At 37.5% G+C, this 14,838-nt stretch overlaps 1 protein-coding gene across 1 annotated transcript in view; it reads right to left on the bottom strand.

Annotated features, from left to right (window-relative positions):
* Positions 1-416: 416 nt before the first annotated feature.
* c18h3orf33 (c18h3orf33 homolog (H. sapiens)) overlaps positions 417-14,838 on the bottom strand; it is a 17,775-nt gene continuing 3,353 nt past the window's right edge. The window contains exons 3-5 of the mRNA XM_043702188.1: positions 12,327-12,477; positions 4,767-4,927; positions 417-988 (exon numbers count right to left, since the gene is read on the bottom strand). Coding sequence (XP_043558123.1) covers positions 716-988; positions 4,767-4,927; positions 12,327-12,477 — 585 coding nt within the window. The 3' untranslated portion in view covers positions 417-715. The remainder of the gene's footprint in view (positions 989-4,766; positions 4,928-12,326; positions 12,478-14,838) is intronic.

The raw sequence follows: 14,838 nt of genomic DNA, 5'->3' as shown, positions 1-14,838 counted from the left end.
ACAGGAGACAACTTCAATCATTTGTTTATAAAATCCGTCTTTCACATACTAGCATGCAATTCTGATCACTTAAGAGGTCTGCAATCTAAACACCTGTTACATTTCAAACCATTCTCAGCAAAAGCAGAGTGTAGCAAACTGCATTTCTCAAATCTACTTAACAGCAGTAGCAGGAGAATAAAAGGAGAAAATATGCCGAATGCATGATATGTTTACATTTCTTAAGGCAAGTCTTAGGACAGATGGAAAACTTCAGGAGGGGATTTAGCATTTCAGACTATGTACTATATGCAAATATTAAGATGAAATTCCAGTTTTTAGGTGTCTCTCTCAATAATTGTTCTTTTGTGTATCCTTTTACCTGTGTCTTGCTATGTTTAATTAAAGGTCACAAGATGGAAGGCACAAGTAAACTATTTGGCTCCACTGATTCCTTTATTAGATAATACAAAGCTTGGCTCCAGTACCCAAGTTGTCTTGCTGCAGTAGATTATTATTCTATCAGTCAAAGAAAAGCACTAACGTGAAAAGAGTAAAGCTAATGTACAGGCTAAATAAACCAGCAAGTTGAGACACAACATTTTGCATTGTAAAATGAGTCTCTCTCTCTTAAACAAAGATAACATACCTTATATCTGTAACACTTAAGGATGACAAAGTAGTTGTATTTATTGTAGAAATTTAACTTTATAAGCTTCTGCTACAACTGAATAAATTATTTTTTTCTGAAAGAACTGACCCAGGATTTAAGATTATCTAGATTATGCAGAATCTTGGACTTCTGAAGATTATTTGAGATTGTTTCTAATAAAGTGGCTTCTTTCCAGATGCCTTTACCTTTTCTTATGGCTTTTAGTTCTGCTTTAAGCAACTTTGACTGTAATCTCCAGTACAGTTTAGGATTTGATTGTAGGCCCTCAATGTTAACTGCTCGTCCAAGGCCTCTCCTTAAAATCTCTTCATTCAGAGAGACTGAGAAAAATATACTCTAAAAGTAAAGAAATTGCAATTAAATTCTATTTAAACTAGCAGTTATAAAGTTTGAAATGGCATGTTACATTATCAATACTTCCAATTTGCCTTCACAGTAGTGATCATGTGTAACTTTAATGTGAAGAAACATGAAAACCAAATTCTCCCCTGAATTCGACAAAGAGAATTTTAATGTTTGTTCAAGCGAATGAGGGCACTGCTGCTTTGGCGAGGTATTATTGCCCTTCACCAATTGCCCTGGAGACGGCAGTGGTGAGTTTCCTTCTTGAATCATTGCAGTCCTGTGGTGTAGGAACCCAAACAGCTGTTAGGGAGTCCAGGATTTTAATCCAGCAATGAGGAGGAAAAGGCATTATAGTTTCACATAAGGATATGAGACATGAAAGTGAACTTGCAGGTGATAGTGTTCTGAAACATCTGTTTCCCTTACTCTTTTGGGTGAGCATGCGGCTTTGGAGGGAGCTTTTGTGAATTGTTGCAGTGTATTGAATCAACACAAGAGACTTGCAAACACACTCTCAACATGAGATTGTGGAATAAATACAGGTCATTCTGCTATAATGCGCATTTCATCAGCACAAATTGGCTATAATGCAACTGACGAATTGTAGATAATGTGAACTTTCTGCTGAATGGGTATAGTGATTTTCTATTAGTCATCTTCTATGGCACGATTTCCTATAGCAGTTTTCTACAGCACAGTTTTCTAGGTTGCAGAGGAACACAACTGTCACGTTATATCAGAATGACCTGTAGGGAATTTCCTCAGAGAATACTGGATGGAAATTAATAACAGAACAATCATTAAGTGTACTGAGATGCAGCTCAAGTTTGTAACATTCAAAACAAATGAGGGAAGAGATAATAGTGAGTGTGGTGAAGTATGAGCCTCAGTGGGAGGTGAATACACTAGCAGAGATAGAGTGAATTGTATTGGAAAGAAAGATCACTGGTAGAGTAGAGAAGGTCACTGATCTTCTTCCAATATTGCTATACATTCGGCCAGACAGCTGAAACTGCACGGACCTGGGTGGAATCCTCAGACCAGGTCGGCATAGTATGATGTCGTGGCCTCCTCTGCTGCTGCTGAACAAAGATAAAGTCCCTACCAGCAGGACCTTCTAGTGCATGCATGCAAACAACATGTCAATTTTCCTTCATCAGCCATGTCTGTGGCAAATATTCAGAGAAGCTCCGAACTAACACCACTTGAACAATGGCCTTTTAGAGATGGTGTGGCACCAGGAATGCCATTTAATCCCATAACATCTTGGCTGTGACAAGTTGCTCCAGCAATAATGTGTGTCCAAATAAGCTAGAATCAGATGACAGGAGTACCATAAAAAGCTAAATGAAGAGAATTTGGTAAGATATGGCAAAAAGACTCACTAGGCCTTGTGGCAAATAAAACCTTCCAAAAAAGCTTTTGCAATTAGCCAAATCTAAGATTTACTTGCAAAACTGTGCAATAGTAATAAAAATGTGTCTACGAAGGCTATTTGTATTGTGTCTCACTCAAACATTTCAAATCATCACATGCCACTTTAAGGCATAGAACATTTGGCATCTCTGTTATAGTGCATTGCCCAAACTCTTTAAAATGAGTTCCCACAATTAAATCTAGTAGGAACCATATAATACCATGACACCTGAATACCTTTTGCTACAAAACTCTTTTAATAATGAAAAGTGATTAAAAAAAAAGATAGTTACAAGAAATAAATTTAAGTAGAAGGAAGCAGAGGCTAGCAGTTAGAGGGAATTAAGGCAAAATGCATGAGGAGGTATACGGAAATTCATTAAGAATTGAGTCAGGTGTCCCAAAGACATGCTGACATTATAGATGGTTAAGTTATATTTTAAAAAAAAAACACATGGCAAAATGAAATATCTGGAAGAGATGCAGCTGCAGAAGTAAACTTGTTAGCAGAATTCAAACAATTAATCTTGCTTATAAGTGAGCCTATCCTTTGCAGTTTCTAAGTCTAGCAGTCTGTTAGAACAAAATATCATAAAAGAAAACCCTCAAAAAACTAAATTTGGAAGTATTTATATTAACTGGAAAAGAATCAAAATGAAAAGGAGTCAGGGACTGATGCTGAAACGATTCTTTAACTATTGTTATGAAGTAAACGTCGACCCCCCTCCCCTAACTCTGATGACTAAAACAGAAACATCCAGAGAAGCTCGCCTCGTCTCATAATCTATGAAAGTGCGAAAAATGTTATAACCTACCTCGTACCGCTCTCCCCCCAAAAAGAAACTGTTATGAAGGAGTGGTTAACTGAAATGAAATCCTTTCTCTTACATTTTAACTTGATTGTAGAGTATTTATCTAACTCCAACAGTGAGGAAATTAACGGAACCACTAACAAACTGAAGAATTCCCCTGTGATTACTAACTATTCCTTAATAAAACAAAATCGTAATGATATACTGATTCAATAAATACAAGTCCCACTTATATACTGTAAGAAAACAATAGAATTTAGACTCTCGAAATTACAATTCTAATTCGGCTTCTGAAATGCTCCTCGCCTTCTCCACTGATCATCTTTCAGGAACATCTCTCTCCATTCAATTCTCGTGTCAGTTTTTCTGTCAGAAATGTTCTTTCTGTGAATTCTGCTGTCGGGAATATTAGCTAAGAGTACTGTTTCATCTTTATTAATTAGATGATGCTTTCTTTGAGAGATCCGAAAGTTTTAACCCTTCTTCAGAGGTAGTTGGCTCTCTCCGATTTTCCAAGTGCCCTCATCTTTTATAGCCTTGATGACCTATTGATTTCTTTACAATCAATTAGACTGGTTCTAGGTAGTCAAAACCATCAGATTTAAATTTAATTGGTTTTAAATATTTAAGGGCTTGATTTAAATTGATTGGCTAAATTCAAAAAGGACTTGCTAATTGGTAAAAATGCTGCTTGACTGTTCAATATAAAATGTTTCAATTTGGGCATTCTCTGTGCACCTGCATTTTAAACTGCTGTTCAGACATCCATTTTAACTCTAAGCACTGAAAAAAAAACATCTTTAAAGGGACCATGTAATGCTTTCCCCCATTTTACAATTTTACACACACCAACTTCACAACACTATCAACAGAAAATGCTAGAATTACTGAGGTCAAACATTAAGCAGCTAATGTTTTAGGTTGGACTCTTCATCAAAATTGGAAAATGCTATAATAGGTTTTAACAAAAAGGAACATCTAATGCAAGATGGAAGAGAGGTAAGATTAAATGGTAAAAGGAATATTTTGCTGCTCACAATGTAATCCCCTTCACTTTGCAACTGTTTCAACTCCACATCACTGTTTAATTTATTTTAAATGTTGCAATTTTAAATTAAAATTCATGGGATTAATTGATTTTTTAAAATATACATTTTCTTGATATTGTATTGATGTTAGGTAATTTTGATTACTAAACAAGTTTTGTTGGACCCAAAATTCCTTTGAATTAGCCATAATGGATTGTAATAAGCAATATTCATGCAAATCAAATTAACTAATTTAAGCCTTTGAAAAGTCACTTATATGACTATTTCATTTAATATTTTAATTCTATAGCATTATAGAAGATCAGATTCTTAGTATCAAAAGGAAAAATAACTACATGTTTGCCTAGTATGATGTCATTTTCTTGAACAATTCTCAGAGCTCAAGCTAACCCACAGCAAAAGTTTGCTTGTTTTGGTCTTCTAAAGCATAATGTAACAATAACATGAGTTGAATCAGAAATATAAACTTGTCCATCTGAAACATAGACTTACTTTGTTTAATCTTACAATAGAATCAATAAAAGAATTCTCCCGCCTTAGAGGTTGGAACCAAACAACGTGAGAAGGTTTGATTTGCTCTTTTAACCACACTTTGCCTTCATCAGTCATTTGCAAGCCAGCCAATCGAACCATCAGTAGACCATTTGACTGCCCTGAGGAAAACATATGTATTTATGAGAAAATAATTGAGATAAAATGCACTTCATATACAATTAAAATAACTTGTGTCCCTTTAAAAGATTTTGGGTTTTACTCTATTTTGCACGCCCACAAATAACAACCTTTTTGAGAGCATCCAAGTCCAAGAATTAAGGAGAATATTCTGTGTTTTGTGGAGTATCTGAGACTTGAACAGATATTACAGGGCTCAATCACCTTAGATCAACTCTTTTCCTCTTATTTGAATGGGGAATTTACAGGAAGACATACTGAAAGTTGACATGAAGAGGTATTCTCAGGTCAACTCGCTCTTTTTCCAGTTATGTATCTAGCCTATCAGCGAGAGCTTGAATGAATGGATCCTGAGCTGTTAATTGCTAATTAATAATGTAAATAGACTAATACTCAAATGACAGCAAAACACCATACCAGCAAGTGTATAAGTGGAAGAAATAAAGCCAGTCAAGTTAAAACCTATAATAATTCATTTTTTCACTGATATCATAAAGAGCTATGGCCAAAATAGATACTATTTTGGCACTGTTCAACATGTAGAGAATCAGTGTAAGCATAGGATGTCTGGCTGAAAGAATGATTTGGATAATATATGGATAGTAAACGTACAGACCTGTATATACGAATGATTACTCTATCTCTATATGCAAAGAAATGGAATGTTTACGTATGTTTGGCATGACCAATTGTACAAATCATCAAAATATTTTATGAATAAAGTATGTTTTTGAAATAAAAAAATGATTTGGAGATGCTGGTGTTGGACTGTGGTGTACAAAGTTAAAAATCACACAATACCAGGTTATAGTCCAACAGGTTTATTTGAAAGCACTAGCTTTCGGAGTGCTGCTCCTGCCACCTGATGAAGGAGCAGTGCTACAAAAGCTAGTGCTTTCAAATAAATCTGCTTGGACTATAACATGGCTTTGTGTCATTTTTAACTTTGCTGCAAGAACAGCATCTTGTGAAGGAATCATCAAGCTAATAGACGCTGGGACATCAGCTTTGAAACTCATATTAGAAATGCAGAGCAAAAGCTGAGAAAAACAATACATCAGTATAAAGTATAGAACTGTGTTTGCTAAACCAGTTAGCAAACTTTTATTAACCAGCACCTATGGGACCAGGGGTGTATTGGTTGATTAACTATTCGGGTTGATCAAGCGATCCACATAATCAATGTAAACCATACACTAAGTAATAGAAATATAATGCAGGTGGTATACACATCACTGTTATACTTAATTACAGCATAAATCACTTAAATAATAATGCAACTTTGCCTTAAATAAAAATTACCAGGAGAGTCGTCTCTCTTGCACCTTCAACTGACTACTCAGATATCGCTTCCAGTAAGCTTGCAGAATTTCAGGCTTATAGTTTTTGCCAGTTCATCTGGACTACCAGTTCATAAGGTGCCGACTAAAACAAAGATTGCTGTAGTAGGTCTTCACAAAGTTGCCCGTCTTCATATCATTTTGCTTTAAAGTCACCGAGATGTTTGCACCTTTTTTTGATTTACAACACCATTTACATTTGTACATTTTTGTGCACTATTGTCATTGGTCATGCTAATGGTTAACATTGATATGACGTGATGACGTGATCAGGTTTCCTGATGAAGGGCTTATGCCAGAAATGTCGATTCTCCTCTGGTGCTGCCTGACCTGCTGTGCTTTTCCAGCACCACATTCTTGACATTGATCTGACATGATCCAACATCAGATCATGTAACCATATAGAATACCATTTGCAGTTTTAGTCACTTTATTTAAGGAAGGATGTAAATGCATTTGAGGCAGTTCAGGGAATGTTTATGAGATTGTTAACCAGAATGAGCAGGCTGTCTTATGAGTAAAAGGTTGGACAGACAAGGCTTATTCCCACTAGTGTTTAGAAGAGTAAAAAGGTCCTGACTGGTCTTGACAAGGACATGATGGGTGGCATGGTGGCTCAGTGGTTAGCACTGCTGCTTCACAGCATGAGGAACACAGGTTTGATTCCACTATCAGGTGACTATGTACGTGCAGTTTGTATATTCTCCCCATGTCTGCATGGATTTCCGCCAGGTGCTCTGGTTTCCTCCCACAGTCCGAAGATGTGCAAGTTAGATGGATTGAACGTGCTAAATTACACATTGTGTTCAGGGATGTTTGTAGGTTAGGTGCATTAACCATGGGAAATGCAGGGTTACAGGATTAGGGTTGGAGGATTGGTCTGTATGGGATGTTTTTTGGAGGGTCAGTGTGGACTTGTTGGGCAGAATGGTGTGTTCCCACACTGTAGAGATTCTATTCTAATATATGGGTGAGTCCAGGACTAGGGGCATTGTTTTAGGACAGAGAGGAGATTTTTCCCTCTCAGCTGCTATGCAAGTTCAGAATTCTCTGCCTCAGCCTGAATATTTTGAAGATGGACGCAGATCGATTCAATTAACTAACAAAAATCAAGAGGGGACAGAATATGGAATTTGAAACATAAACAGATCAGTGATCTAAATGAATGGTGCAGCGAATGCAGTGGAGTGGAAAATGAATAGCCTTCTTCTACTCCAAATTTCACATTTTTATGATCTGTTTGGATCTTTTTTGAACCAACTCAAGATAAAATGCTGTATTATCATGCAATCACTCAAGCACAAATCAGAAATATCTAGCAGATGGTGCGAATGAATCTGGTGCTGCTAAGAAAGCAGTTTAAAAATAATTCATCCAGTTTCACTGGGTGTTAAAATGTTTTAAGGCTGGAGAACAAGCAGTCGATATTGCTTGAGTTACCTCCTGTGACAATGGGAACAATCTGTAGTACCAGTGACAAAAAAAGGTGTTACCACTTTGAGAACTTTGATCTAAAGTGTGAACAGGATAAGTTAGTCCAGAAGCAGCACAATGCAGAAGATGGAAAAGACTCATGATTGTTTGGATGCAATACCAAAACTAGCGTCTTAGTTAGATGGTCATCCAAGTAAAAACAAATAGCATATATAAAGACTTATAGAAGGAGCAGGGTGAGTATGCTCAGTCAAATAGTTTTAAACATTAGTTGTGGATGATTTGACCATTTTAAGGGACATTGTTATCTGCGCATTTAAAAATGAGCAGTGAACCAGTATTAATGCAGAAGCAGTTGATGAATCCCATCTATCTGAAGGCAGTCATTGAAGAAGATGGGTATTCACTAAAACAAATATGTTGATGAGGCTGGGCTCTAATAGAAGGAACAGAGATTGTAAATTTCCATGAAGGAGAAGACAGCACCAGCATTTAAATGTGCCAAAGATTACTTGACTGTTTTGCCTGATGGAAACACAGAACCATTTTACATTTATTCTCTTAATGGTATACCAATCCAAAATACCATGGATATTGAGGGGTTATTCCAAGAAACATACATGTATAATAGTCTGATAATGTGAACATGATTTTCCTAAGAGAAAGTGAGGACTGCAGATGCTGGAGATCAGAGTCGAGACTAGAGTGCTGGGAAAGCACAACAGGTGCATCGGAGGAGCAGGAGAATCGTCGTTTTGGGCATGAGTTCTTCATCAGGAATAAGGCTTATGGGCCAGGAAGCTGAGAGATAAATGTGAGGGGGCTGGGATTGAGAGGAAGGTAGCTGAGAATGCAATAGGTAGATGGAGGTGGGGGAGAAGATGATAGGTCGCAGAGGATGGAGGAGAGGATAAATGTGAAAGGTGATGGACAGGTCAAGAGGGAATTGCCGAGTTGGAGGCTTGTGACTGGGATAATGTGGGGGAAGGGTCGCAGGGTCATCAGTGCAAAAGACAAGGCTGAAGCAGTTGAAACCATCTTCAGCTAGAAATGTCAATAGATAATATATCGTAGTATTTGACATACCCAGCATCACAGGTGTCAATCTTCAACCAATGCAAATCACTCCATGTGATATCAAGATGATTGATATTGCAAAGTTCTATGGGTCCTGACAACATTCTGGCAGTAGTACTGAAGACCAGTGCTCCAAAACCAAGTTGCCCATAGCCAAGCTGTTTAAGTACAACTCCAAAACTGGCAACCTATCCAACAATGTGAAAAGTTACTCAGGTATATGACATGCAAAAACCAAGGCAAATCCAACCTAACCAATCAGATATTCTATCATTTTACTTTCAATCGTCAGTAAAGTTGTGAAAAGTGTCACTGAAGTTCTATCAAGTGACATTTGAAAAGGATACCTTGCTCACCGACACTGCATTTGGGTTCCCCCAGGTCAGTCGGCTCTGATCTCAATATAGTCTTGGTCCAAACATAGTCAAAAGAGCAAAATTCAAATGGTGAGCTGAAAGTGACTGCCGTTGACATCAAAGTAGCATTTAACAGAGTACAGTATTGAAGAACCCTAGCAAAACTGGAGTCATTGGGAATCAGAAGGAAAACTCTCTGCTGGCTGGAGTCCTGCCCAATAAAAATGAAGCTGGTAGTGATTTTTGGGATATCAATCATCTTAGTCCCAGGACATCTCTGCAGGAGTTCCTCATTATTGTGCCCTAAGCCTGATCATATTCAGCTGCTTTAACAATGACCACTTATCCATCATAATGTCAGAAGTGGTCATATTTCCTAATGATTGCACAATAATTATCATCATTCATGACCCCTTAGATAATATATCTAAACGCAAGATCTGAACAACATTCAGGCTTGGGAATAAAAGCAAATTACTGCGGATGCTGGAATCTGAAACCAAAAGATAAAATGCTGGAAAATCTCAGCAGGTCTGGCAGCATCTGTAAGGAGAGAAAAGAGCCGACATTTCGAGTCTAACTGACCCTTTGTCAAAGTTGACTATGGGTCAGTTAGACTCGAAACGTCAGCTCTTTTCTCTCCTTACAGATGCTGCCAGACCTGCTGAGATTTTCCAGCATTTTATCTTTTGGTTTCAGGCTTAGGAAGATGAATGGCAAATGGCACACTACATAAGTGCCAGGCAATGATCATCATTAATAAGAGAGAATCTAACCATCGTCCCTTAGGGCTCAACAGCATTACCATTGCTGAAGCCGCCACTATTAAGATCCTGTGAGTTCAACTGACTAGAAACCGAACTGGACCAGCTATAAAAAAATACTTTTGCTGCGAAAGCAAATCAGAGACTAGAAATTCTGCAATAAGTAAACCACCTTCTGTCACTCCAGTACTTGTCCACCATCTGGAAGGTATAATTCAAGAGTGTGATGGAAGATTCCTTTCTTCCTTGAGGAGGACATCTCAACACTGAAGAAGTTTGACACCATCCAGGGTACAGATGCTGTTTGACTGGCATCCAGTATCTTCAACATGCACTCTCTTCATCACTGATGCACAGCGGTTGTCATGTATACACTGACAAAACGTAATGAAATAATTCACTAAGGCTCCTTTGAAAACATCTTCCAGACCCCATGACCTCTATCAGCTTAAACAGATGCATGGGACCACAACCTGCAAGTTCCTTTCCAAGCAACACATCATTCTGACTTGGAATTATATTATCAGTCCTTTACTGTCACTGGATCAAAATCCTAAACTTCCTAACAGCATCATAGGTTCTTCTACACCACAAGAACAGTCATGTCTCAAGAGGGCAGCTCAATATTTCCTTCTCTGGAAAAATTAATGCAATAAATGCTGACCTGGCCAGAGATATGTCTAAATTCCATAAGCAAAGTTAAAAAATGCAGGAAAATGGAGGTAATACACAGATTAGATAGGAGCTAAGAGAAAGACAGCTCATGGATCTTAATGAGCTTCTACTAGTACCAACATGGCCTTAACAACATTTGATTGACACCCTACATAAGAAAGCAGATAGGTATGATCAACATTAGAAACAAAAGAAAAAAAATTATGACAACAACTTGTGGAGCAAATGTTAAAATTTCCAGTCATTGAAACTCATTCCAAAACCACTTTTGACAAGGGACAATTTCTTAGAAACAATGGCCACTTTACATGCATCACATAGAACTAAATAAAATATATTATTGTTCTTATTTCAAGTTAATTTATAACTAAAATATATAGTTATATATTTAAAAACACCAGATAAAGGAAATGTTTACATAAAACAAAATATCATCTCTCATAAGATTCCTGTAGTGGCTAACTGATCACAGGTACTAATGAATTTAATCATATGAAAACACCAGAATATCTCAAAGAGCTTCACTTCAATGAATTACTCATTTCAAACCCAATTATTTTTGTCATGTAGGCAAATTGATCAGCCAATTATCATGTAGCTAGATTAGAAAAACAGCAAATTACATAAATCATGTTATTGCATTGATTTGGGCCTAAGCAATCCAGAGGAACAAATCTCAGATGCTGTTTTAGAAGTCACCACGCCAACACCAGAGATTGAATACAGCAAGTATGCATCCTCATAATTTATTTCACATTAACTATTATACTGGTTTAACAAAAGTAAAGCTACACAAAACAAATGATAAAGCAAACGTTCAAATACATAGAAAGCATTCCCTATACACATCCAAAAAAAAACTAGTATATTGTGTATCTTTTAATAAATATATATACACACAAGAACAGAACAGTTTTGGAGGCTTATGCTATTAACTGCTCAGAAATGGTAATAACGTTGCATTGGATAGTATACAGAAAGCCTCTTCTGAACCAGTTGTGGACTATAAACATTAATTCTAAGCTTTTGTGTTAAAATTTATGTAAACAATTAACTAAAGTGTCAACCACAGAACATTATGGCAAATATTTAAAAACAAGATATTATATACATCCTGCATGATCCCAGCAGGAAGTCCAAGAGCTCCATTTGAAAATCTATGGCTTAAAAATGACAAAATTCTGTGCTGGCATTGTAAACAGCAAGACACTGCCACTTGTTTTCAAGTATTTCAAGCACACAAAGCCCAATCAAAACTTGGCTAACAGGATTAAAATATTAGTCAACTAATTCACTCAATAATGTATCATAACTATCTTATGAGTTACTACCTTATTAAAATTCAAATAGCTCACTTTATCAAGTTGACTGTGCATTTTCTGTAAAATGCACATGGACTTTAGTGAACTTCATCAAATGAAATCACACCAAATAAATCTACATTACTTATTTGTGCAGTTTGAATTATGTTCATGTAGTTTCAACATGAGTAGAGTCAGTCACATTTGGGGGTATCACAAGGACCATTTTAACACCAAGCTAACCTATGTTTCTAATCAATGTGTTCGGAGATGTTATTACACACCTCTGGAGTAGTAGGGTTTGAACTCTGGCCTCCCGATCCAGGGGTAGGGATGCTATCAATGCATTATAATAGGGTCTCTGAAATTTTAAAATTAAGTTAATTCTGCAATTCACATTTATGTTATCCTCGAATACCAAGCATTAACTTACTTCTCTGTAGAAATGAACCAAAAGGAAGTGTAATGGGAACATGCTCTACTTCTAGTCCATATCTTGTTACATGATGCACTCTCCCTCGAAGTTTAACATGTTTTTCAATAAAGCTATCAGGTATCTCCAGAGCACTATTAAATTTAGTAAACTGTGAAAAGGAGAAAAAAAGTCACAAAACTTTCATTATTGATCAATGTTTATCATTTCATACTGAAGTAAATACTTTAGAGCATTTTTTGTATATACAATCATATTAAATTATTGAATCTAACAAACAAACCTAGTTTTATAAATTTATTAAATCACCAATTATTTTGCATATAGCCAATCATATATGGTTTCTTATTAGTAGAAGCATCAAATGAATTAGAGCTCTTCATTTTGCTGCAAAGGTTCAATAATTAAACAGACATACAGACTTTAAATACAAAGAACAGGACATTAGGCTGCAAAAGCATAGACCCCGATATCTATAATTGCTTGGTTACTTGAAGTTAAGAATGGAGATCAGAATAAAACAAAGAACTGCTGGAGATCTAAAACAAATAAAAGACAGAAATTGCTAGAGAAACTCAGCAGTGTTGGCAGCATCTGTGGAGGGAGAATAGAGTTAATATTTCCAGTCTAGTGACCCTTCTTCAGAACTTAAATGTTAAATATGTTCTCTTTCCACAAAGACTGCCAGGTTTGCTGAGTTTCTCCACCAATTTCTGTTTTTATTTGATACAGACCGGAACTTCTGGTTCTGTTTTTGGAAAGTCAACTAACAATCTATATTTTGGTTCGAGTTCAAATCATACAAAAATCCCACATAAACTTCAATGAGACAATCTGACAAACATTAATGATATTTTTCACTTTCTGGCATGATATTGCTTAATCGATAATGGCTGCCTAGATGTGTTTATTTTGTATAATGAGAAGGAAGGATTCATAAACAGTCAATTTTTCCTTTTATTTTAATAAAAGGAATCTGAAACAAATACAGTAAATGCTGGAGAAACAGGCATTCGCAGGGGGAAAAAAATAGAATTAACATTTAAAGCCTGATATGACTTCATCAGGATTTAAGGGTTTGAAAGAAGCCAACCTACTCTCTTTCTAACATTTCTGCCCTGGGCCTTCTACAATGTTCCAACAAAGCATGACACAAATTTGGTGAACATGTCATTTTTGGATCAGGCACTTTACAGCTGATAGGACTCGAATTCCACACCTTCAAAGCCTGACCACATCATGCCTGTCTTCCATTTTTCTTGCAGTCCCCTCTACCCCATTACTACCTTGTTTGTGTCTCGTTTACTTTGCTCTCTACTGAGAGAGCATTTACATTCTTCCACACCATAATCTGCACTATTTTTATATCTGTTTCTCTTTCAATCTAATTGGCAACCCCTTTGTCTTTTGTACTGGGCCTCCATTGCATCACCTGTCCCTGGATCCTCCTCCACCTCTGTCAAAACTATAAAATAATACCAACTTTCGACCTCTTTCAGCTCTGAGGAAGTGACAGCAAACTTGAAAATTATTTTATAGTAGATAAAAATTTCATGAAATAAAAATTATATCTGCAGATCATGATCATCTCAGCATCCAACACAAAGTTTCAATCAGAAATTCTTAGCTTGTCTCCTGAATTCTATCCTCCAAACTTGAGGTTATCCAAAACTCGGCATGTGCGCATCACATCAAGCCCCACTCACCCTTCATCCCCAGTGACCTACATTGACTTCCAGATTCTGGATTAGTGGTGCTGGAAGAGCACAGCAGTTCAGGCAGCATCCAAGGAGCTTCAAAATCGACGTTTCGGGCAAAAGCCCTTCATCAGGAATAAAGGCAGTGAGCCTGAAGCGTGGAGAGATAAGCTAGAGGAGGGTGGGGGTAGGGTGAAAGTAGCATAGAGTACAATGGGTGAGTGGGGGAGGGGATGAAGGTGATAGGTCAGGGAGGAGAGGGTGGAGTGGATAGGTGAAAAAAGAGATAGGCAGGTAGAACAAGTCCGGACAAGTCATGGGGACAGTGCTGAGCTGGAAGTTTAGAACGAGGGTGAGGTGGGGGAAAGGGGAAATGAGGAAACTGTTGAAGTCTACATTGATGCCCTGGGGTTGAAGTGTTCAGAGGCGGAAGATGAGGCGTTCTTCCTCCAGGCGTCTGGTGGTGAGGGAGCGGCGGTGAAGGAGGCCCAGGACCTCCATGTCCTCGGCAGAGTGGGAGGGGAAGTTGAAATGTTGGGCCACGGGGCAGTTTGGCTGATTGGTGCGGGTGTCCCGGAGATGTTTCCTAAAGCACTCTGCTAGGAGGCACCCAGTCTCCCCAATGTAGAGGAGACCGCATCGGGAGCAACGGATACAATAAATGATATTAGTGGATGTGCAAGTAAAACTTTGATGGATGTGGAAGGCTCCTTTAGGGCTTTGGATAGAGGGGAGGGAGGAGGTTTTACAGTTCCTGCGGTGGCAGGAGAAATTGCCAGGATGTGAGGGTGGGTCGTAGGGGGGCGTGGACCTGA

The sequence above is a fragment of the Chiloscyllium plagiosum genome, chromosome 13 (genome assembly GCF_004010195.1).
Source record: "Chiloscyllium plagiosum isolate BGI_BamShark_2017 chromosome 13, ASM401019v2, whole genome shotgun sequence".
In the NCBI taxonomy this organism is placed as follows: Eukaryota; Metazoa; Chordata; class Chondrichthyes; order Orectolobiformes; family Hemiscylliidae; genus Chiloscyllium; species Chiloscyllium plagiosum.
This window is presented reverse-complemented; position numbering and strand designations above follow the sequence as displayed.